The sequence below is a fragment of the Mus musculus genome, chromosome 8 (assembly GCF_000001635.26).
Source record: "Mus musculus strain C57BL/6J chromosome 8, GRCm38.p6 C57BL/6J".
Lineage (NCBI taxonomy): Eukaryota > Metazoa > Chordata > Mammalia > Rodentia > Muridae > Mus > Mus musculus.
In genome coordinates, this window is record NC_000074.6 from 93,255,598 (window position 1) to 93,280,591 (window position 24,994).

Consider the following 24,994-nt stretch of genomic DNA (forward strand, 5'->3'; position numbering starts at 1 on the left):
ATTCGATCTCCTCATAGTCTAGTCACAATGTTAAAAGTCGGAAGAGAAAGATGTCAGCCTTCTCACAAACTCCTCAGAGTAACTTCAGACCTCTCAGGGAAGAACTGAAGGCCAGAAAAACCTGTGTACTTATTACTGTTTACATTGCCATAATCAAATGACTGACAAAGGTAGGGTTTCTTTTGCTTCACAGTCTGGGGGTGTAGCCCAGCGGGAGATAAGACATCTAAGGTCTTAAACATGCATCTGAATTTTTCCATGAGCACTTGACAATATACATAGAGAAGTCTGTAGTGTTCCTTCAATATGCAGTTCCAGTAGCTTTCAAACTCTCATATTCGTCTCTCACTTCATCTCTAGAACGTTATGAAATGTTAGTATTGTTCTCCTTGATGCTGGATGATGTCTCCCATCGGAGGTATAAGAAAAGCCTAAATTCAAAACCTGTTTTTTTCTGCAACATGTTTCTTTTCTCTTTGATTTCAAAGTAACTGTTTTGCCAAGGTACTTCTTGTGAAAGATCTTTTTTTATGAATTCTGTCTCCTTTCTCTCCCTTTTTTGTTTCTCTCTCCCTTCCCCCACCTCTTACTCTCTTTCTGGGATACATGCATTTATAGTCAGTCTAAAACACAAATACTTATTTGACCATATAAAGAACATTTATTCTCTAAATTAAAGACATAAATACAACATTTCCCTTCCCTGGGCTCTGCCTATATCTATGACAAAGTTCTTCAGGATCCTCCAAGATCCATCTTGGATTTACATACACTGTTAGTGGAAGAACCATATCTTGGCTTCTCTGGTATAAGCCTGGCAGAGCTTTGCATTCACAGCTCATTGTGGTATGGCTGGGGTTGTTTCTTGGCAAGGGACTGTGTCCAGAAAGTCACTTCCTCTTCCTTCAGTCTCTGGGCTTGCTGGGTGGTGCCACCAATATGAAGATATCCTTCTTTCTGATCATACTTTGGCCAATGAGGCAGCCCTTTGCCATTAGGGTTCCTGGGAACAGAATCAAATAGAATTCCTCAAAGCTACTCTGTGATCTCTGCATTTATAATGAGATTTATAGTGATTCCAGGATTATCTGTGCCCAGCCATCTGTACATCATAGGAGATTGGGAGAAACAATGTAAGAACAATAGTTTGAAGTGACTGAATTTGAGTTTATCACTAAACTTTAAAAACTACTCTTCATGCCAATGAAGACCTTGAAGGTCTGGTCTTGTCCAATACCCCAGTCCCATCTTTGCCACCATACTTACCCATTCCGAGCAAAGTTGGCCCAGAATTTCATCACCATCTTGCTGAGATTGATCTCCTCTTCGGAGGCACCCTCTGTGAGAAAGGGTGGGGGGGAGGTAGTTAAAAACCCATCAGTGCTAAAAGCATAGCTCTTGAGCCCACCACCTGCAGAACTCAGGGTACTGTTTAGATAGGCAGAACTCTTAACCCATTCTATACAGACAGTCAAAAGTCTACAGAGTCCTGGTTAACTGGTGCACATTTTCAGACTGAGGGGAACTGATCTAGGATTTATCAGTGGAATGCAACACATCCAATACTGCCTTCATATTCCACGCCCATCCATTCATTCTTCCACACTCAGGGTAGAAATGTCACACCATGGAGTTTCCTCTACCCCATATTGTTGATTCTTAGGTCTTTTCTTAGTCTTGTAAACATGTGAGTGTTGAAAAATATAAAAATGTGGATGTGCTAAGTCTTCATTTAACTGGGAGCTTCCCATGACTACTGATGTGCCCTGAAAAGCTACAGAGTGGATTAGGAGCCATGTGCAATTTCTGAAAGTCATAGGTTTAGAAGGGTTTTCTCCAAATATTAACTGTGTTAGAGTGTCATAATGTATTATAAACAATAATATAGATAAAAATTCACATACACATATATTAAATATCTACATAGATTGATAGACATACTTTGGTGGTTTGAATATGGTTGGCCCAGAGACTGACACTATTAGGAGGTGTAGCCTTGTTGGAGGAAGTATGTCACTGTGGAAGTGGGCAATTAGACCCTCCTTCTAACCGTGTGAAAGCTGGTCTCCTATGTTTGCCTTTAAAACAAGATGTTGAAATCTTAGGTCCTCCTGTGCCATGTTTGCCTGGGTGCTGCCATGCTCCTGCCTTGATGATAACAGACTGAACCTCTGAACCTGTACTCTAGCCCTAATTAAATGTTGTCCTTATAAAAGTTGCTTTGGTCATGGTGTCTGTTCACAGCAGTAAAACCCTAACCAAAACACATACTAATATATACCACATATATATGTGAATCTGATTCATAATTAGCATCAATTCTGACCTTACCTTCAGTCATGTTCTGGTATGTTATTTTGAGTATAAGTTCAAGAATGGGATTCTTGTCATCAAGTGGCCTATGTATGATATTCAACATCTCAACCTCTTGTTAATGGTCAGGATTGTGAAAGAAGTTATGCTGGGGAGTCAGTAATATATATTCTTCTTCATGTATGTTAGGCCAGGAGAAAGAGTAGCCATATCCATGCATACCTCACCCCAATATACTGACTTAAGATATTAACATCAAGACTGGAGAAACTTGTTCAAGAATACCAAACCAAGGCTGGAGTCCAGACCTATTAATTCTACACATATACCAGCAAAGAGCTATTACCTCTTAAAATTGGAGCACCGAAGACAGAGTAGACATCATCTGCATGGTCTCCTACTACATTCTTGGGTCTTTGGGGTGATGAGAAGCTTGGGTAGTATTGATACTCATACATGTAGGTGGGAGCTCCAGTGTCTGAAAAGACATGAATTCATAACAGTTCATGTTATTTGACAAACACCTAGATAGAATCAAGGCTCCTACCTTCAAAGGAAACCCCTGTTCATAAGCACATCAGAAATCATCTTCAAGAAAGCCCATTGATTTGCTAACATATGCATAGTTAACCAAAATTAAAATGATATCTGAGTCTTATGTTAATGTAATTAAAATGAATACATACGATGAACCTGGTAAATATGTTCTATGGGTGTTAACGATAACACACTAGTGTTTGTTCATTTCAAGATCTACGACACACTGAATGTCTTCATTCAGCCTGGCTTTGAAAATTCCTAGAGACTGAACCAAATCTAAGTGTGTGTGACAATAATATTATCTATTTCTTAGTAGATTGCTCTTGAAGTTATCAGGTGAGTAGGTGGACTCCGGTATGGAACTCTCCAGCACTTTGCTTTATTCTCCTCCTTCCTCATTTCCTCCCTCCCTCTAGCTGGAACTTCCTTCTCCAATAAACCACTCTGCATTTATGTCACATGTGTTTTATTACACTTTCTTACCCCTCCCCTCCCTTCATCTCTCTCTCTCTCTCTCTCTCTCTCTCTCTCTCTCTCTCTCTCTGTCTGTCTCTCTCTCCAGCAAGCTACTAATTTATTCTATATAATCAACATAGATTTTAAGCTGGGTGGTGGTGGCACATGTCTTTAATCCCAGCACTTGGGAGGCAGAGACAGGTGGATTTCGGAGTTTGAGGCCAGTCTGGTCTACAAAGTGAGTTCCAGGAAAGCCAGGGCTATACAGAGAAACCCTGTCTCGAAAAACAAACAAACAAACAAACAACCCATAGATTTTAGCCCAGAAGCAAAAAATACACTGAGACTTTAGGTTTTTGGTTACTGAACTAATGAGTATTTGTTGAGTAGATGTCAGACACTCCCCTGTAGAGTGGAAGTACAGTAGTGAGCAAAAGAGACAAGATGCTGTTTAATGATGTCTTCTTATCTCATGCTCCCCTTTCTAGTTACACACACAAAGATACAGACACAGAAACATACATACAGAGAGACACATACATGTACACACACAGGCACACACACACACACACACACACACACACACACACACACACACACACACCACACCACACACAATCTAGGCTCCACATGTGACAGAAAAGTGCTATTTGTTTTTCTGAGTCTGAATGCTTTCTTATGATAGAAATCATAAAGTTTTCCATCCATTTCCCTCAACTTCTGTCATTTTATTTTTCTTTATGGCTGAGGAAAATTCCATTGTGTGTATACTATATTTCTTTTAGCCATGCATTTGTTGAAAAACACAGAGGACAGCTCCATGCCTTAACTATCGTGAACAACACGGTAATAAACATGGGCGAGTAAGTACCTCTGTGATAGAAATCACTTAAGCACAAACTTGTTCAGAGATGTATCTTTTGTGTATTAGTAAGGCTGTCCTAAAGAAATAGGGCATTCAGAAATGAAGAACACTATATAAACAAAAGCTTATGGCATGAATTACCTCTAGACCGGCCTTGGAAAAATGATTGAATTCTTTAAAGTGAAACAGAAAGATACTAGTGATTAACAGGAAGCATGAGAGCACAGATATCAAAGGTACAAATTAATACCATAACGGTCTTCAGACCCTGGGGGACTGTAACGACGGTGTCAGACTGTATCCTCAGGCCACTCAAGTTCTGCAATGATGGTGTGAGAGACTCTGTGTCCTCGGTTCCTAGGGTAACAGTGAAAATAGCACCAACAAATGCAGCTGAGAAGAATGAGCAGCAGCTCAAAGAAAGTGTCATTAACAAAAAATGGAAATTCTGATGTCAAGGGTGTAAATTGCATATAGCATAGACAAAGTGTCGGGCTCCTATATGCGAACAAGGGCAAACTGTTACCAGCTTTAGGTGGGCTGCTGTGTGTAAGAGATTCTTGATTGTAAGCACAAGGCAATTACATGTAAAAATTAGGAAGGAGCACAAAGTCAAAGCAGAAAAGACTCTAAGCATTCCACCATGGAGAACCATCAAGCCTCAAAGGAGGGCAGCCAGATAGATAGAAACAAAATGATATTTTTAGAACAACAACAACAGCAAATCTCAAGAAAATAACACTCTTAAGTCTTTGCTTATCAATAACTTTCTCCAAGGTACTCAAAAAAGAGAGACTTGCCTCACTTTAAAGCATTTTGTATCTTCTGAAGGTGAAGGAACAGGAAGAGATATTATACAAGGATAGAAATATCACAGAGGAGAGGTAGCTACAGTTGTATGAAATGATAAAGTTCCAGCCAAAACTGTAAAGGCAGAGAAATAAAGATATTACATGCTGAATTCATGGGTTGATCTTAGGGAAGATAAAGATTTATATATAATAACAGGATGGAACTTCAATATCCCCACTCTTAAAACTGGGTAGATCATTCCCATAGGAAAAAAATCAAGAAACACCAGGCTCAAGTGGCTTAGGGAAAAAACATATAAATATTTCAGCAAAAGTGTACAGATTATGCCAACCAATTTCAACACAAGACTGATGTTTTTTAAACTCCTACACTACATTCTTCAGAAATATATTTCACATGAAGGCACAAGAAAATCTTCATTAAGGTTAACAGGAATGAAATTATAGCAAATATCTTTTCGGAAAGGAATAGAGAAAACCAAAATCAGAAGAAAGATGAGTTTTATAATTTTCTTTAATTATAAAAGTTAAAATATTTATGATCAAGTCAGAGAAGTCAGAGAAGTCAGAGAAGTAGGCAAGTAAAGAACAGATCAGAAACAACTTGTGAAGATTTGGAAAATGTTTTACTAGTGAATGCTGGCCTAGTGTACTGGAGGAAGTAGGGTCAACCCCCAGGACCACACACACAGATTCACAGATTCACAGATTCACAGATTCACACACACACACACACACACACACACACACACAGAGAGAGAGAGAGAGAGAGAGAGAGAGAGAGAGAGAGAGAGAGAGAGAGAGAGTGAGAGAGAGAGAGATTCACAGATTCACAGACACACACAGTCACAGATTCACAGACACACACACAGAGACAGAGACACACAGAGACACAGAGACACACAGAGAGACAGAGAGGCAGAGACAAAGACCAACGAATAAGCAGGCAGCAAGGAGAGTGATTTATGAAACTATAAAAATGTACAAAATGTCTGCCTTTGGACCTTTGCCTGCCTGCTGGGAGTAGAGGAGGCCAGGGTAGAGTTCAGGGATCTGAGAGAAGTTCCAGGAAATGATTCACAAGCTTCCATCCCCTGTATGCCAGAACAGCAAGGACACTGCAGTTACAGAGGCAATAGCCCCCTACTCGCCCTTCTGTGTGGAGCCTGCTAGAGCAATCCCATTCAGAATCCAAATGACATCCTTCAGCAAAACAGACTGAGCAATCTTAACATTCATACTGGAGCACAAGAAACGCCGGATAGATAAAGCAATGTTGACTAGTAGGAATACTGTTGCTGGAGGTATTGCGATATCTGATATCAAGATAGCCTTCAGAACCATAGCATTGAAAGTAGAAAGGTACAGAAAGAGATACATGGATGGATGAGATAGAATAGAGGACCCAGATACAATACTGCATGACTACAAACACCTGACTTTACAAAAGTCCCCCAAAACACACATGCTAGGAAAACTGGGTATCTCTATGTTAAAGAATGAAGTTTGATCCTTATTTCTCAGCTTGCACAAGAACAACTCCCAATGGGTGAAGGTCTTCAACATAAGATTTGAAACAGTGAAACAGCTAGAAGAAAAAGTAGAGTACACAAGTCAAGGTGTAAAGACAGGACTTTCTTTCTGAATAAGATTGTAATTGTTGAAAGAATAAGCCTAGTAATCAACAAATGAGATTTAATAAAATTAAAAATAGATTTTGTACAGCAAAGGAAACCTCAGTCAACTGAAGAAGCAGCCTATACAATGGGTGGGGGAACTCTGCCATTTGTATCTGACAGAGAATTAATACCTAGAATATACAAAAAAAAAAAAACTAAGAAACTAAATATCAAGAAAGTAAACACAATAAAAAATAGGCCATGGAACTGAAATCTTGTTGTGTTACAAACGATGATCTTGACCTTCTGCTCCTCCTGCCTCTTATCTTTGCTGATGCCTGCATCTTTATTGATGGTCTAAAGGCAGCCAGCAATAAAGAAAGCATTCAAGCTCAACATTAAAAAAAAAAAACTCTAATACTATATAGTTCAAGTGGTAAGATTGAAGGTATATGCCCTACCCCAGTATGTAGGATGCTGGGGATTGAACCCACGGCTTTGTGCATGCTAGGCAAGCATTCCAGCAGCTAATATGAACATCCTACACATCCCTGGCATTGTTTACTGCTATCAACTACCAAGTAAACTATTTGCATTTGCACCTCATCCTCAGAGTTTATTGATTAGAAAACAAAACAAAGCAGGACCTCTGCTGAATCAGACTTGCACACTGACTATAAGAACTTTCCACATCTGTCTATCCTAGGGAGTATGCAGGTTAGAGGCCATAGCAGGTGAATCTTCGTCGCTCTCCTGTCCAACTTCTGGGACTCACCTCTGTGGCCACGGGACACAATCACCGATGGAACACCAAATGCCACATCCCCCATTGCGTCGAGAACTCCCTCTCTGATCTGATCAGGGTCATCACTACCTTTTGTGTACTTCTCAACAGCAACTGGAATAATATCCTCTGGTATGCCCTGAAATAGATGTCAAAAGTGATCACCAGTCTCTCCCACGGGTTGAGACCTCATTGAGCCTGACCCTCCTATGACCTGTGTAAATCCTTCCTGGTATGATGCAGTGAGAGACATTAAATTGATCTGTAATTTGGCCCAATCCCTCCAAACATCTGTATTTCTCAGCCAGTGGCCATGGATCCCTAGATGCTTACAGTCATGGAAGCAAATTGCTCCAGGAGTGCAATGGCTTTCTTCTTGTCCAATTTTACATCAGCTGGTAGAAATCCCGTCATCTATTGAAAAAGTAATTAAGCATTTGTGAGTCCTCAGGAATGAACGGAAAGAGAAAATCGAGAAAGCCATCCTCTTACTGTGGGATGAAGGCTCTAGCTATTCATCCAGTGAGTTGGGCTCTCATGAGTTTGACAAAAAGAAATTAATGAAGCAAATGTTTTATACAGAGAAATTCAAGGAAGAAACTGAAGGCACCCTACATACTTGCTTATGTCTGGGAACAAGATCCCTAGAAAACACTTATTCAAAGTTAGAGCAGAAGCAAAAAGTTCAGAGATAGAAGCACAGGTCATACCCTTCCCTACAAGCTCAGTTCCTGATGTTTGGGTCCAGGATTTGCCTCACAAACCATGAGAATACTCAGTCAAACAGAAATAGTTTACTGAGATATGCCCCAGGACTAATTGACCAGGGCCACAGTTCAGAGTTGGGAACTGAACCATGACCCCCAGTTAGGATCCAACAGTGCTTTTTAAGTCTGAGATCTACAAACATCTGCGCAAGTTATTCCATCAATCAGGATTTAGGGATAGGGAGAGTTCCTTAGGAACATGTCTTTGTATCATTCTCTCGTTGGTTGGGGTATTCAACAATGGCAGGGAACTTGCCTTGTCCAATATTCATGTCTTAACTTGTCTACCAGGATGGGACTTGTCTTGTAACATTCATGTCTAAACTTAACAACCAGGAGAAGGTCTTGGGAACTTAAACTTTACTTAACTGGTACTAAAAATGGAAGCCTTATCTTAAATAGTTTCTTATATCTCTTATGTTGGGGTCCAATCCCAGGGGTAGCTTATACCATAGCAGCTTATACACAGGGACAACAAATGCTGCTGGTGGTTGGTTCAGGTCCAAGCTTATTGTGGGTAACTATAGAACATGATTTTATTGACCTCTATTATGATTGGTTTCCAAGGGCACAGAATATGATAGAATATGTAATCAATTTGGCATTATAACATTTCCTATTAACAGTGGAAACATATGGGAAAGTTTCCTTGTAATGGTGGGCTAGCCAGATAACAGTTAACTAGGCCTTAACAATTTATCTAGGACTTAACAGTCCACCTAGGCCTTAATATTTTACCTAGGTTTTAACAGCTGAATCAACAGCTATGCCTATGCTCTTTGATCTCTGAAATCCTTCTGCAGAGGGAGAGAGCAGTAGAACTCTCGGCTGGAAATGATCCCCTTCAAATGTCTGTGCTTGACTCTGATGACAGAATAAGGCACTTCATAAGATACATGTAACCCTATAAAAGTCTACTTGAGAAAGTTGAATAGTTTTTTGTGAATATCCTCTTTCTTCCAGCAAAACAACAAAATATTGTTGAGAAATCTGCCCCTGAACTGTCCCCTGTCTTAGAGCTAGAACTATACAAAATCCTCAGCCATCATCCAATCACTTCTTTCATTTTTGAAATGTAAAGCATCAAAACCAAACTTTTAGTTCAAGAGTTTAAAGGTAAATCTAAAAGTATTATCCACAATTTGGGACAAAGGTTTGGGAAGCTAACTGTTGTTCCTTCTTTCAGTCCCTGGGAAAGACAGAGACCTGACTCCTTACTTCACCTCAGACCTCTGCCTATTGTCATGAAGAGGAGTCTTTCTCTTCTTCCTACATCCTGGAGATGTAAGTGTGTGAACTCAGCAGCATCATACCAAAGAACCTTGCAGAGTTTTCAACAGTCTGAAGATGCCTCCTGCTTTGTGGTCAGGGAGTTAGTTCAGACAATAACTTTAGCATTGTATCCCTGCTGTCCTATTACTGATTAAAATATGCCCTTTATTTTATTTTATTTTATTTTATTTTATTTTATTTTATTTTATTTACTATTGGCAGTGTTTAAAAGAATCTATTTCTCCTCCATTCAAAATCAACAACAACTCAGAAAGCCATTTCTTTGAAAAGTGGCACTGAGCTCCTGAGAATCTCTGTGGAGATCCACAGGATCCAAGAGTCCAGGCACAAGGAGGAGATAGATGTACCTCAGCCCAGCTCTGCTGAACTCCCAGCCCCTCCTCACTTTTTACTTGATTTTGGTTATTCAGGCTACAAAATGGTTACACCAACAGACCCACAGACCCTTGTCTAGCTCAAGAATTTCATTATTCATTAAGAAAAGGCAAGCAATTGGTATAGAGTTCCCAAGCCTGAGCATCTCAGTTGGGCCATGCCAGAGAATGTTTCCTTGGATGAATACATTAGAGCAATGGGAATAGCTGCACCAGACACAAGACAGGGCTTAAAGACAGAATTCATGAGAACACAGAGTAGAGGTATGATAGCAGCAGGCTAGTGGACAAGGATCTGTCTAAGTGTCTGTTCCTGCTCACTGTTGGCAGAAGCCAGCCACATTCTTGCTTGTTGATTCCCACAATGTAAGGCACAGTGTTGAAGTTCTTCTCAGCCAGGATCTCTTTGGGGTCCTTTGGTAGCACCACTCCATCAAGCACACTTGTCACGAACTGGTCGCTCTGGGGAAGAGAGCAGTGCAGTGTCAGAAACCCCACACATCTCTCGCTATGTCCTAAGGGAATAGCTGGAGCATAGACCCCATGACCAGGAAGTGCACAGAAATCTGTGTCTCTTAGAAGGCCTGTGAGCCACAGAGACCAAACTTTTGGCATTTGTGAATGATAAGACCAAAATAAGTAGCTAAGTGAAAGGAGAGAGGCACTTTCATTAAATATGTAGCATGTATAAAGACTATTCATAAACACACACACACACATACAAGGATTGTGATTCCATAATCAGAAATTATTTCAATCACCATCTAAGACTGTTACAGCTACAAACTTTAAAAGGTCCTTACATTTTTGGTATCTCCTTGTAAACTCAGTTTATACAGATTCTGTGAACATAAAGAAAGTGATTATGGTTAGAGTCTTCCTGGTATAGGCTACATCTTCAGACATGTGCTCCCAGTTTCTTCTCAAGCAGGATAAGAGAAACCTACATGGCATCGTCTCAGTCCATGCACATGGTGGAGCAGAATGAGGCCCATAGAGGGGTAGCAGTAGGAATTAACTGGTGCTAAGACCCAGCATCAGAGTCACTGAGACTCTGAGAGGATGCCCCACTCCGAGCTGGCAACCTCCTTCAGCCCTATCCCTATCTCTTCTGGTAACAGCACCCCAATTTTTCTGTTAAGAAAATGTAGGGGTGAGGTGACTTCAGTAGCAAGATGTTTTAAATTGGATGTGATAGTCTCACACTATTGCTGGATAGACAATGGATCAGCAGAATGGGGTGAATCATCTGCTCCTGCCCTTGTGCTACTCTGTCTTCATGAGTTCAGAATGTGAGCTGGATTGCTATGTCTCAGAACACAGGGGACAGCTCAAAGATGGATATAAGAAAGTGCTAGTCAGATAGACCTTGACTCTTCAGGAGCGTTAGGAAGAATAGATAGTTCCTTAGCACACAGGATATGAGTGTAGGTTGCTGATAATATTATAGGAGGCAAACATGTTTTAGAAGGAAGCCAACAAAACAGTGGGACGCTGGGGTGTAAATTCTTATCTTTAGAGCACCTGGAACAAGATACACTCTTATATTTGAGTTATTTGATGTTAATTTACAACCCATTCCTTTTCCTGTTCAAGGCGTCTAACTTGAGTGATTGTTGACAATAGAAAACCCCAACTCCTAAAAACTCTCAGATGCTCATTCCAACCCACCACAATAGAGGAGATTTCAATGCTATTCTATCTAATGGGTCTGACCTAAGTGTGTGCTATGGTTAGACTTATCACATGGTCCACACTGGCTAAAGAACAGCCGAATTATCAAAGCTTGTGTGTAAGCCAGTAGAGGTAGTTCACTAGACTACACACCCACCAATTTATGCATGATCTCTAATAGCTCCTCCTCCGTCTTCTGGCGCATGCAGTGAACAATGACGGCAGACGTGGTGGTCTTACAGCCAGCAGTAACAGCAATTTGCTGCAAGAGATAACAGGCACCCACAGATGTCAAGAGCAGCATCAGTACCTTCCAGTGATGTAGACAGGTTCTACCCTAAGTGCTACTTCTGAAGACAGAAAATGTTTTCTGAAAACACTCTAGATCAATAGACTTTCCATACAGGCACAACAAAATGTTGCCTCTGTTCCCGTTTTTAATGAGTATCATGAAAACATCTGAGCTTGTTGTCTTAACTTTTAAAATACAATGTTGCAAAAATGAATATCATAAGGGAAGCCCTGTGCAGTGGATAAAAGGCAAGGAATCCATGATTTCACTCTCCGTTTCAGATCCACTTCCTCCATTTACAGGCCGTTCAGCCTCTCTAGTTTCCAGCATCTGTTACATAAGGAGAGCCAGTACACTTGCCTCAGAGGGCAACCTGTCTTCCCACGCAACCCATGCATAATTGCAGAGCATCTGAATAACTTGACTTGCAGGAAGAAACTTCAGAACCTACAGAATGTGGTTTAGATGAAGCCCTAGAAGTAATCCCTGTTCACCATCCTCACTTTGGAAATCCCTGGAGCACATAGCTGAGTCCTGTGACCAGAAGGACCCCTGGCAACTCCAAGAAAGAGTACGGCGATTTTCCAGGGTAGGACCTACCTCAGTAATTGGCCTCACATCTTTGGTAAACATTCCAGGAATGAAGGCCACACCACTCTCAGAAATGGCCCTGTGGAAGAGGTTCTTGGACAATGGGGACAATATCTGTCATGAGGAGAAGAGGGGATTTATGTTTACAGGGGATTCAATGTCATCCACTTACCCTCTGAGTGCTCCTCTGCCCTGGTCAATCTTGGAGACTCTGGCCATAAGATTCTACAAAAGAAACTCAGTGGAGTGGAACTAGGGTGTAGAGTAAGAAACCACAGAGAATGTGTTTAGCAAGTGCCTATGGTAACAAGAAAAACTACTTAAAAGACATTTTGACAATTCCTAGCCGCAAGTTCTGTCTGAGAATTTTTGTTATGTTGAGTTTATACAAAAAATAATGATCATGGGAAAAAAGAAATGAGGAGTCAACTTCAGGGTAGAACAATTAATGATCCAAGTTAACATGGAATAAAGAGAGGGAAAAAGGGTGAAGGGAGGCAGGAAATGGTGGTATCCCCATGGAAGCATACAAAGACATTTACTTTGTATCCTATTGTGTATAATGGAAACAATGGGAGATATCCCAAAATCCTAACATTTGAGATATTCAATAAACATCATTTTATATATTACCATGGAACTCTGCAATTATAGTAATAACACTGTATGAGTGTTTAATGCCTGGGGAGATATTTATGTCATACTGCATTTTAAAGAAGAGGTTCATTGTTAAAAAAAAAAAAAACCCACCACAATTAGATTATAAGATTCACAAGATGCACAGAAAAATAATAAACAAAAAACCAAATAAATAAATAAGTGATAGATGGATATATAGACAGGCATATAGGTAAATTTGCTGAAACAATAAGAGATAGGGCAAGATATCCATAGTGACAATATAAGAGCCACGGGGCTATAGATGACATTATTCTCCTTAATGTTCATCTGTAATTTCTCTTTTTTTCAATTTAAATATCTATGTATAAAATGCAATCACTGAGTTTTATGTTCTGTTTAGCTCTGTAGTTTCGTGTAGCTACCAGAACTTTCTATAACATCTCCTTTACTCCCATTTTCCACAGAAGCATTTTTCACAACTCAGTTTGTGTGCTTTGCACAGCCATTGCCCATTCTTCTCTGTCCCACCCTCATATGCCCTTCTTCTCAGTCACTTCCCACAAAAGAACCCACCCGTCTGCTCTAAACTCTGATGCCCACCCTGGTAGTTATGGGCAAGCCATAAGGCTACCTCACAGAAAATCTTTTCTTCTCTCCACACTTGAGTCCCCTACCATGTAGATCTATATTGGATCCAAACAATCACTTCTTCTGATTTGTTGTTTATCATCAACATTATTTCCCAACAAGGTAAGCCCCAGCCCTAGCTTAGAAGATGCTGGTAGTTGATAGTAACTCCAGAGGGGAAGGGTTCATTTTCTGTAAGAGTGTGGCCCTGGTGGATTGACCCAGTGAAGGCCACACCTCCTCGGGTATATGGACAACATAAACTATATATGATGAGTTTAAAATTTTAAAAAGGGGACACAAAGTTAAGTGGGGACTTGGAGGGCAGGTGAATATGCAGAACATAGGGAATGGAGAATTTGAATATCATCAAAATTCACTGAATGAAAGTCTCAAAAACTAATAACAAAAGCATTACAAAACCAAAGTCTTCTCTGCAACTTGTTTCTTGAATAATCAGGTGAAAGACTTGAAAAATATGGCAGACAAAGGGAAAAAGAACTCAATAAGTGAAGAGGCCAGGGCTGTCATTGCTCCAAACTAGAACTGGGGATGTCTACAGCTCTGGGGATACCAAGTAAAATTCCAAGTTTCCTGGGAACCAAATGCCATTAATTTGGTTGTAGGCAACTGATGATTTAATATTGTGCAGGAAGTAAACTCAGCACCTCTGAGAGGTCTCTGAGAGGTCCCATCAACAGCCACATTAGCAAGATTTGACATGAAGTATGGTACCCAAGATACTTACAAGAATTGAGACACTGTAACCTCCTGCTGACTCTCCAAAGATGGTCACAGAGCCTGGGTCCCCGCCAAAGTTGGCAATGTTGTCCTGGACCCAATGCAGAGCAGCCACTTGGTCCAAATGACCCCAGTTTCCCCGACTGTGTTCATCCCCTGTGCTGTAAGAGACATAAAAGGTACACATTTGCGGCAGGGATCTTAGGACCATATGTGCACTGGGGGTGTGTCCTTTGCAACTTTATGGAATTCAGGTGAGATCAGCAACTCTGACATAGGAATCTTTCTCTGCATTAAGCTGTCACTCATTATTCTGACAATTCTGTACTAAGAATCCAGCATACATCCAACTCTGGTGTAAGGGCCACAGCCTCTCTTGAAACAAAGTAAAAAAAAAAAAAAAAAAAAAAAAAAAAAGGCAGCATTCAGCTCATAGCACAGAGCAGACAGATAAAATGAGAATATGGTGCCAGCCACTGGGGAAGGTAAGTCAGGTAAGGAAAGAAGCAATGGCGGGTCTGGGATGTGTTTTAGGCTTGTACCAGAGAAAACCCTCTTGACTTGGTTGCCTGTGATAGAATACTAAGTAAAATGAGCACCCAGGGCTTTGTAAATATCCAAAGAAGAGAATTTCAATTAAGATTGGCAGCAGGAATAAAGGCCCTGGGGCTGGAGAACAAAAACATGTGTGTAACTTCTGTGCAATGCAGGTAGAGGCAGTGCTGTGAGCCTTGGAACGGCTTCTACACCACTGCGATTCATGTGAGTGTTATGCAAAGGCACGACATGTGTCAGAAAGACATTGTTTCACTCAGTATTCTGGACACAGAATGCAGCAGCTATCATGTCAAAGTTCTAAGTTTGATTAAAATGAGCCTTATAACATTAACCCATCCCCAAGGCTTTGCTAGGTCGAAAAGTGGATCCAAAGCAAGTGGATGGAGCATATATTTTAAAGATAGACTTGCAAGGATCTGTTGCCTGCCTAGGGAAAAATGGCATGAGCCAAGAGTCCAGGATGGAAGTAAACCCTTGTTTGCAAATGGGTGCTTGCAACAGCCACAGCTGTTATACTCTGTACATGTCTAGAGAAGAACAGGAGGTAGATAAAAGGACTGCATAGGATTTAAAGGAGAATCAGGGGTCACAAGTTAGGTGGAGGTGTTGCTGGAATCATTCAAAGTATTTATAGAGAGAGAGAAGGAAGCACACAGACACTGAGGTCACGGAAAGGGAGACAGAGAAGGAGTAGGCATGGCAGCAGCAAGGAAGAGGACAGCAAGGCCAGGGCAAAGAACCTTCTCACTGTAGCTAGTGTTATAAGCTATATGAATATGAGGTTGGGATGAGCACCTGGAAGGTCGCAATGAGTTTCTAGGTTAACAGATTGGCTGCATGCATATTCAATGGTTTGGATCTGCTCTTTTCCCCTAGAGCTCATGTACAGAGACTTTGGTTCCTAATGTTCTAGGCTTATTCAGTGTTGGAATTTGTAGAAGGTGAGGTCTTTCATTGGGTGCACTGTATGCTCAGTGAAGGAGTCTGTATGCTCAGGGAAATCATGCTATATCCCAAGAAAGCAAATTGTTACCAAAAGGAAAAGACTGACTTTCCATTTTCTTGGCTTTCCTGATTTACCATGTGGAGTCTATCCCATGGACTCAGTTCCATCATGATGCATTATATCTTAGGGCCTCACCCTACACCCAAGTCTGAATAATGATGCAGTCCTTGGTATCCCACCACTCCAAACATTGAACTAAATAGACCTGGTTTCCTTATCACTGAGAAATGTTAAATGCGTTGCTGTAGAGCTAATCAATATAGTAGCCAATCTGTAGAGAGTAGTGTCCACAAACCCTACCTGAAGAATCCCCAGATACTCAGGCGATATTGAATGGCCACCACCACCACATTTTCGTATGCAGAGAGAGCCCGTCCATCAAAGCTTGATGCCCCACCCAGCTTCAGTCCACCTCCATGGATCCACACCATCACCTAGTTAGCAAGAAAAGAATCATACTTGCTCCAGGAAATAGAATTGGGAAGGGGCTCAGAAGATGTCTGGTTTGATTTTCCTGGTTTGATTTTCTTGGCCTGGCCCTGATTCAGGGCATGATGCTCAAAGTTCACCAGGGCCTAGCTGGGTTGCCAAAGTAATATTGTCTTTCATCCTCAACTTACCTGGTTGGAAGCCAGGATGTCACCTCATTCAATGTCCCCACCTTTCTTCTGAGACCTATGTGCCAAGTCTTCCCAGGGTTCTTCTAACTGAAAGCATCATTATGTGAACAACGATGGGTGAAGGTTTTGTCTATTTCCAGCCCTCTGACATCCTGGAATGTGGTCCATTCTTACAGCTGAGTCTTTTAGCTTCCATCACTTTTACCTGTGATGTGCCTACATGCTCATCTCCAGACCTCGATTGGTACCCTCCCCTGTGCCTTTACTGCTCCATCTCTCCACCACAGTCCTCCCCATCTTGCTAATCCCAGTTCACATCCACCATCACTTGTCAAGCCTTCAGTCATCTGGCTATTAAGAGTTGTCTATACCAGGTTCTTTTTGAGGACTTGAGGCTGATCGGGGAATAGAATAACCTTTAATTTATGGCTTCAGAAGAACTTAAAGAGGTCACATTTCATCAACTGAGAGAAAATAATGTTGAAATTTTATAGGACATTATAAAGCACTGTTAATAAGGAAAGAGAAGGCAATCTGAGCATGGTAAAATGATTATGGTCTATAATACAGAAACAAAGATTACCCCATTTGATAGATAGAAAAACTGAGTCACCTCTACTGGGGATTCCACAGCTAATGAAATGTACAAGTAAGGCTTGAGCAGCCATCTGGCCCCAGCACCACAGCTGAGCTCCTAAGCAGTGCAGCTCAGGGCCACCGTTCAATGATCTGGGCCAGGAGCCAGGCCCTTCCATAGCTCTGACTAGATGGTCAGTGCTTCTGTGTTCTCTGCCAGGACTCGGGTGCAGCTCAGCCGCCAGTAAGGAATATTTACAACACGTGAGGAAAAATGAGGCTTGGAAGGCACATGATTCCTGCTCTTTCTTGCAAGTAGAAGCAGATCCAGAATCTATGTCCAGACCCCATGTCTCTAGAGCCTGTGTACATAGCTGGACAGTTCCTTGCTTTCCAAACTCCATGCACTTCTTTTTCTCCTCCCCTTGGGCTCTATACAACCTACATGGAGGGCCTGAGTTAAGCTCATCTTCGAGTAAAGATGAGCCAGCAGGTTGACCAATGACATGTTGAAGCTCTTATCCTATGTGTCTGTCATGATCCACGAAGGCAAGGCTACGCAAAACTCTTGAGGTTCTTGCCTCTTCTGACTCTAAATCTGGCTGTATGGATGCAGAGTCCAAAACAGAAGGGGAGCAAATGAGTGGGGATGAGATTTGTTCCCACATCCTTGCACAATGCAAATCACGATTTCATTGTTTCAGATGAAATCGTGATTCTGGTGACTTCTGCTTCCTCCTACACTTCTGAGTTCTGCTCCAGATGCTCCCAGGAGACTGGGTAGAAGCTCACACCCTCTTTTATTCCACTTCAAAGATATCTCTTTTATAATAGCTTCTCCCCAGGACTCTGCTCTGTAACTGGCAGCCTACCCTACTCTGGCCTCCTAGTTTCTATGAAAAACGCTGACTCATTAGGCCAACAGCATGTGCCAAGGGCAACCAGGGAGGGGAAAAAGCTACATACAATACAATCAGGTGGGTGGCAAAGGATATGAAAAGTGCTTATGAGATCGCCCCAGACTCCTTCTTCCACACTGCTATCATGTCTTAAGTAATGTGAGGAGAAAGGTGGCACACACCTCCTTACCTGCCCCTGCCTAAAGCACAGGCATGAAGATCAAAGACCCAAGCTCTTGTCTTGTCACCCTGTCACTCCTTCTGTGTTCTCTCCCTTTCCTACCTGAGTTTTTCTGTCTTATTTATTTGTTTATTTATTTATTTATTTGTTTGTTTGTTTATTTATTTATTTATTTATGTTTGGTGGAAGGAAGCTCTTGGTCTCTGACTCAGTCCTGGCATGTCTACCCTCTTCATCTCCTTCCAGTCACGCCAAAGACCCAGATGCTATAGCAAATGGGACTAGATTAGTGGTTTCAAAACTTACCGGTAGCCTACTGTTCTTTGAAAAGTCCGCAGGAGTGTAAATATTTAGGTACAGGCAATCTTCAGAAAATTCAAGATGGATTTTCTCCTTTCTATTGGTTATGAGGTCATTGACCGCCTGTCCTCTAGCTGCATCTTGGGAGCACCTGGGAGGGAGAGTGAACACCTGAGATTCCAACATATAGAAATGGGAGATGTCACCTGAGCTTCAACCTTGTACCAGGATGTTTGTGCTTGTAAATGGAGGGCTAGAACCCTGTATCATTAGTAAGAGGGACTTTACTGGTAAGTGGTGGGAACCCTGAGACCCCCCAATCCAGTAGAGAAGTACCTGGCATCTCTCCCTTTCCTTGAGCCTTTGAGACACTTTGAGTAATGGAGAGATAGTCATAGTCTGACCTACCCAGGATATGATAATCTCACCAGTGTTTTTATAGTGCTTTGCTCTTGGCTAGCCCTAGTGCAGTGGACTGAGGGTGACCCTGACCATTTATCGGGTGGCTTTCTTCTAGTGCTTATGAGATTTCTGTGAATCCAGGAGCTATACCAATAACTGTTTATCCTGTTGCAAGTCATGGCTGACATCTTTATGGGATGATTCCAAAAGCCGCATTCTAGTCGTTTGTCACTGACATGTTAGACAATATTGGTTCAGTGCTTTTTTTCTGCTCTGTGCGCAGATCTCCAGCTGCAAGTAAAGCCAATGCTATCTCTAATGACCTCTATCAGCCTCTTATGCAAGAATACCTGCTAGTGTCATTAACAAGAGATCACAAAGGACCAATGTAGAATAGATATGGAGTTTGAGGGAGTTAGTGAGTCACTGTGGCACCCCAGGCACGGATTTTAATTTTCCTTATATACTAATTCATTTAAGCTAATACATAAGTAACTAAGTTATTTAATTACTAACACATTAGTGCTGCCCACCTATCCCTAGTTTTAATACTGTCACTTTAGAGAGGTGCTGAACAGAAGACTCTAGAAAGTGATGAAAGGCCTGTAATGTTTCTAAATTACTCTTGAGGGTTCCAGAAGAACTGCTATCTGGCCAGAGGATGACTCCTTTCTGCATCATATAAAGAGAGATGCTCTCAGAGAATGAGGTTGGACTCATGTCAGCAGCTTACATAGGTGGGTAGGTGGTGGCATTCTTCACTGAGCTCCAGGGCTCTGCAGGCTGTGGTGGAGCAAACCTCAGGGATCCAAGAGGGGGCTTGGCAAAGGGGATTCCCAGGAAGACGGCCACAGGCTGTGAAAATCCTTCTACGTTCACGTGTTTCCCCAGGACTTTACCATGAGCAGTGTCTACCACAGGTGGTGAAGAGGGATTTCCTAATGAACATGGAGGAGTGATAAGATCAGACCTGGATTCCAAAGTCACGAAGGAAAAAGAACTGCTAGGACAAACAGAAACCTTTGGTTTCCCTCTTAGAAACCTCTAGAAACTAATGGCTGAATCATCTCTCCAGCTTACTAAAACAAATGCAGTGGTCCACAGCCAAACACTGGACAGATCTTGAGGACTCTTATGGAAGAGTTGATGGAAGGATTGAGGGCCCCAGAAAGTATAGAAACTCTGCAGGAAGATCAACAATGTCAACTAACATAGACCCTGGGGGCCAAAGAGCATGCACAGGCTGGACCTTCCCTTCCCCTGCACATGTGAATCAGATGTACAGCTTAGTCTTCATCTGATTCCCTCAACAACTGCAGCATGCTTTTCCTAATGCTGTTGCCCGTCTGTGGATCCAGTTCCCCTAAGTAGGCTGCCTTGACTGGCCTCAGAAAGGATGCACTTAGTCTGGAGAAACTCAGTGTGCCAGGGTAAGAGATATCCAGGGGAGACTTCCACACTCACAAAGGAGAATGGGAGGAAAGTGTGGTGGAGAGGCTGTAGGATGGGGGCACTGAGGAGAGACAGCGATCAGGATGTAAAGTGAACGAATAAATAAATTAATGAAAAAAATGGAAGCCTCTAGAAACGTGTATCCATCAGGACTGTGGTGCTGAGCAATATGTTGAACTAGAGGATGAACAAGAAGTGGCCCCTTGTCTCAGGAAGGTGAGCCTTATAGGAAAACAGACATACTGGAGTTGTAAGGAATAAGGGCTTCTGATTGGTGACATTGCGGAGGAATCGAGAGGTGGAGCAGGAGGATGGATGGCTATGAACAGTGGAATCAAGAGTTCTGGACAGCACAAGCACCTAGCTAGGAAGGATGAACAGCCTGTAGGTGGAGTCCATGGGGAGAATATAATACTTAGGGTTCAATATGTGTCTGGGAGGGCACTGAATGCCTAGCTAAATGATTAGATTTTACATGGTGAGCAAATACATAACAATACGTTCTCATATTGAGAACACAATGAACTAAAATACTCTGGACTCTCTGTGTGGGATCCTCCAAGGGGAAGAAGAAATGGAGTGATAGCAATCTGACCTTTGGCTCCATTCTTGAACAGCAGACAATCTTCTCTAATTCCCCCACAGCTTCCTTATCTATTTCTCCACCTTCTGTGGGACCAGAAAGAAGCACCCTAAGCATCAGGAGGATGCCCACACATTTCATCACAACCAGATACTGGCATACCCTTGTTTGGTTAATAGCCTTCTTGTCAGAGCATCGCTTTAAACATGTGATTTCTATCTGCTAATCCTAACTGCTCCCCTTTAGATGCAGAAAGTATGTCAGTTCTTCCCTCAATTAATTAGAGAGAGAGAGAGAGAGAGAGAGAGAGAGAGAGAGAGAGAGAGAGAGAGAGAGAGAGAGAGAGAACATGACATAGGGTGGGTAGGAAGGTGGAAAAGAGCTGGGAGGAGCCTGGAAGAGTAACAAATATGATTAGTATTGTATACATTTTTATATAGCAACAATAATAAGGTTGGTCAGAAAATCCAGACTTTTCTTTCAAAAATAGCCTTGGCACTAGAGAATCTTTATGGGGATCAAGCTTACAAAAGAGTTATCTGTGAGACATGAGCTCAGTAACCAGTTCTACAATATGAACATTTGGTTGTTTTTATTTCTGATGCTGGATATTGTAAATAAAAAAAGGGAACTTTTCGGGAATCACAGGTACAATTGCTCCTCAACTTAGGATGTTTTGACATAATGGCATTTGATTAACGATGTGTATTTTACTTTAAGATCATTAAATGATCAGATTGAGACCTCTCCCTAAGTCTGAGATGAGCTTTGTAGAGAAGCTGGGAACTCTTTGGGAAATTCCTGATTTCAAGCTTGAGGCCATGTCTGGTGTTACTAGAAGTCAGTCCCCAGATTGTGTCTTTATGTCGTGGCTGTTAATTATTATTATATGCTTAGCTTCTTATTTTTAAACACACCACTGGGAAACCTGGATATGAGGTGATCCATAGATTGAAACATGGAGTGTTGATAATATTTTTTCCTTTGTGAATTCAAGAGATGTTGCCTGTGCTTGGGTCCCATTTACAATCAGGAGGAAACTGCTTAAAAAGATATGGAGTTACTTATGAGGAATAGGGACTTGCTCCATGCCCTGATATGGTGGTGCTAAGGAGGGAAAGAAGGCTCCAGGTGAATCTGCAATAGCAGCTCTGTGTGGGATGAGCGCAAGGGAAAGGACCTGAGATAGCCTGATAAATGAACTAGGACTCTTGGGGTATACTTATGACCCCACTGCTTGGAAGACTGAGGCAGGGAGAAACCACCTTAGTTTCTAGAAAAGCTTGGGCTATATATCAAATGAAAAAAAAAAAAAGTATAACCTGAGCTGCATAGTAAGACAAACAAAAACAGCATTGCACATGATCATCTCCAGTTGAAAGATCAGAAAGGGGCAGATGGCTCTGTCCAATTGAGCTGAGGGTATGGAGAGCGCGCGTGCGAGAGAGAGAGAGAGAGAGAGAGAGAGAGAGAGAGAGAGAGAGAGAGAGAGAGAGAGAGAGAGACTCCATCCACTATAAGAGTGTAACATAAGAGAGAGAGCCAAGATCACAGAGAGGCACAGCTATAGCTGAGTGAGAACACCCACCAAGAGTTCTGGCAGGAGAAGGCATGAACCATGGAAGCCTTAAGAGGAGGAGGAGAGGGAGGAGGAGGAAGAGGAGGAAGAGGAGGAAGAGGAGCAGGAGGAGGGGGAGGAGGGGGAGGAGGATGACCAGGAGGAGGAGGGATAAAAAAATACTTCCGAGATGAAAGAGGGCAAAGTCTGATTATAGGTGACTAGGCATGGCTGAATTAACTATGAACTTTCAACAGGATTACCTAGAGCAAAATGTGCTTGCATGCAAGGGGTGGGGGTAGGGTGAGAACATTGCCAACAGAAGCTATGACTTACAACATTGCACACACATGTAATGCCTACTGTATACCAGAGGTACATCCCAGTTTCTTGAATTCATAACAATATCGTCTTTCTAGGTAACTATTGGTGTGTCTATTTAACTTGGAAGAATCAATCCTGTGTGGAGTTCCTAAAAATGGAGAGTATGCCGTTGCCAGGGTAACCAGCAGCAAAGGCATGTTCTGCTTCAAATCTGGGTCCTTCAGTTCCAGGCCTCTCTCAACGTCACCTGTCCACACAGGGTGAGGCATTTAAGGGATTGATTGCTGAGTACTGGCTCTGTATTTAAGTGCTAGAGACAGCCCTGGACATGATTTGCCAGATAAACTTGGAAGAACATACCAGTTTTTACAGGCCACCTATTAATGGCACAGATATACATTGAAATCAATGCTATAACCACATATTTACCATGAATTTAACTCATGTATCTGATGTTTAGGAGGCTATCATGACTCTTGGGAACTGTCTCTCTCAGAGTCTATCAATTTCAGAGGCATGACCCTAACTAAACATCTCCTTTATGATAGCATGGACTACTGTCTGCCTGTCCATCTGCCCTCATTACCCTGAACCTGGTACCAGACACTTGAGATGTGCACTGTTCCCTAAAGTTCCTTGAAATGCTAACAAAAGAGGCATTTGCTACAGGCTCCCCAGCCTGAGCCTCCTCACTGACCTGGCACGTCCTGTCCCCCCTACCTTAGTACTATGACTTTCTTCTTGGGGAAAATGAACAACAAAGTGGTTTTTCAATGACTATTTGGTCCTGATGTGCTAGCTTGACCATACTGTGTATTTTCTATTAGTACATCCTATATTTATGTATTATGTATTAATAATGGAGGACCCACTACATGTAAAGGCATGAAGGGGCATCCTATTGCAAGTGTACCTAAAAAGCTTTAGAAATGAAACCAACTAATCCTCTATAGTCCAGTGAAGTAAGGGAACCAACCTGTCTTGATTCCTCTTGTGCTGGAGTTGGCTCTTCGTCCTCTGTACCTAAGTGTGCTGCAGGGACTCAGGGATTTTAGTGTCTCTTGATCTCAGAGTGTCCTGCACCATGGTGTAGGCCACTTAGAGGCAAATCCAAGTCTGGAGAGTGAGTTCTCCTGCAGAACTAAATCTGTCTTGTCTGTGCTCTATGCACAACCCTGCTACTCTTTGTGTCCCCCACAAATTTGTATTTCAAAAGTACTCACCGCAAATCACACAGGTTGCTAGAGACACCAGGAACAGAGTGCTAAGGAACATCTTGCATGGACAGGCTCCCAAGTCAATGGACCTTCTAACTCTGATCCACAAGGAAGGGGTGTGTAAGGTCCTGCCCACATCCTGGGAACCTCCCAGGAGTCCTGCCCACAGAGCCCAATTACACAATACAGAACTACACACACACACACACACACACACACACACACACACACACACACACAAACACCTCTTTCTCTTCCTTAGCCACAGCTCTTCCAAGTTTACCCTGCTTTATCTGAACACTCATGCACCCAGCATTAGCTGTCTTATATATAAACAATTAGTATGAAACTCTCAGATGACAGATCAACAGCTTCTTTTAAAAAAAAAAACTTTTTATTAGATATTTTCTTCATTTACATTTCAAATGCTATTCCAAAAGTCCCCTATACTCTCCCCCCACCCTGCTCCCCTACCCACTCCCTCCCACTTCTTTCATAAATATTTTTCCTTGTAACACTCTCGCTTCAGAGTGCCAGGAGATCTCAAAGTCAAGCAAATACCTCCAGGCAGTGAAAAGCTTTAGTGAGGTGGGGGGATTCTTATAACAGGCTGAAATTTTTTAGAGAAATTCACAGCTCCACAGCTGTTCACCAGGGAGATCAGGGCACATGTCTCTGCCTCCCTTTTCTAGCATTTTGGACTCTTGTGTTTGGTAACAACGTTAAGCTTCAACTACCCTCCTTGGAGAAGTTTAGATTATTTGTATAGTCATCTTGCCAAGTGGCCCTATCTTGGGCCACATGCAACCAAGTTTGGGAACTCACTCAGTTCAGGGCAGAACTTTAGGTATAGATCTTTCTTATAATAATTCAACTCCATTTCAAAATCCTTGGCTTTTACCACCTACCTGCCCATTGATCCAGGAATACTTTGAATATTAACCAGAAC

At 42.0% G+C, this 24,994-nt stretch overlaps 1 protein-coding gene across 3 annotated transcripts; it reads right to left on the reverse strand.

Annotated features, from left to right (window-relative positions):
• Positions 1-638: 638 nt before the first annotated feature.
• Positions 639-24,169, reverse strand: Ces1f (carboxylesterase 1F). 3 transcript variants are annotated; one of them, XR_387740.1, is made up of 15 exons: positions 24,052-24,169; positions 19,645-19,849; positions 18,516-18,660; positions 16,234-16,367; positions 14,377-14,530; positions 12,390-12,494; positions 11,655-11,759; positions 10,627-10,665; positions 10,145-10,285; positions 7,723-7,803; positions 7,381-7,528; positions 4,425-4,531; positions 2,660-2,791; positions 1,267-1,339; positions 639-1,003 (listed from the first exon to the last, which is right to left on the reverse strand). XR_387740.1 is itself a non-coding variant. In NM_144930.2 (14 exons), the coding sequence occupies exons 1-14, from the start codon at positions 24,101-24,103 to the stop codon at positions 832-834; spliced, it is 1,686 nt and encodes a 561-aa protein (NP_659179.1). In that variant the 5' UTR covers positions 24,104-24,139; the 3' UTR covers positions 639-831. The 3 variants fall into 3 exon arrangements, 2 of the variants coding, with proteins under 2 accessions (NP_659179.1, XP_017168220.1); NM_144930.2 differs by lacking the exon at positions 4,425-4,531 and having other exon boundaries at positions 24,052-24,139; XM_017312731.1 differs by lacking the exons at positions 4,425-4,531; positions 10,627-10,665 and having other exon boundaries at positions 24,052-24,168.
• Between the last annotated feature and the right edge of the window lie 825 nt (positions 24,170-24,994).

Bases quoted from the DNA above. Each gene is read 5' to 3' on its own strand.
- Ces1f (NM_144930.2), bottom strand. From the start codon at position 24,103: ATGTTCCTTAGCACTCTGTTCCTGGTGTCTCTAGCAACCTGTGTGATT. The intron at 11,760-12,389 runs GTAGGTCCTACC...TATCTCTTGCAG, and splicing joins ATGTGAGGCCAATTACTGAG to CAAATTGCTGTTACTGCTGG. The intron at 2,792-7,380 runs GTGAGTCCCAGA...ATGTCTTTTCAG, and splicing joins TGTGTCCCGTGGCCACAGAG to ACACTGGAGCTCCCACCTAC.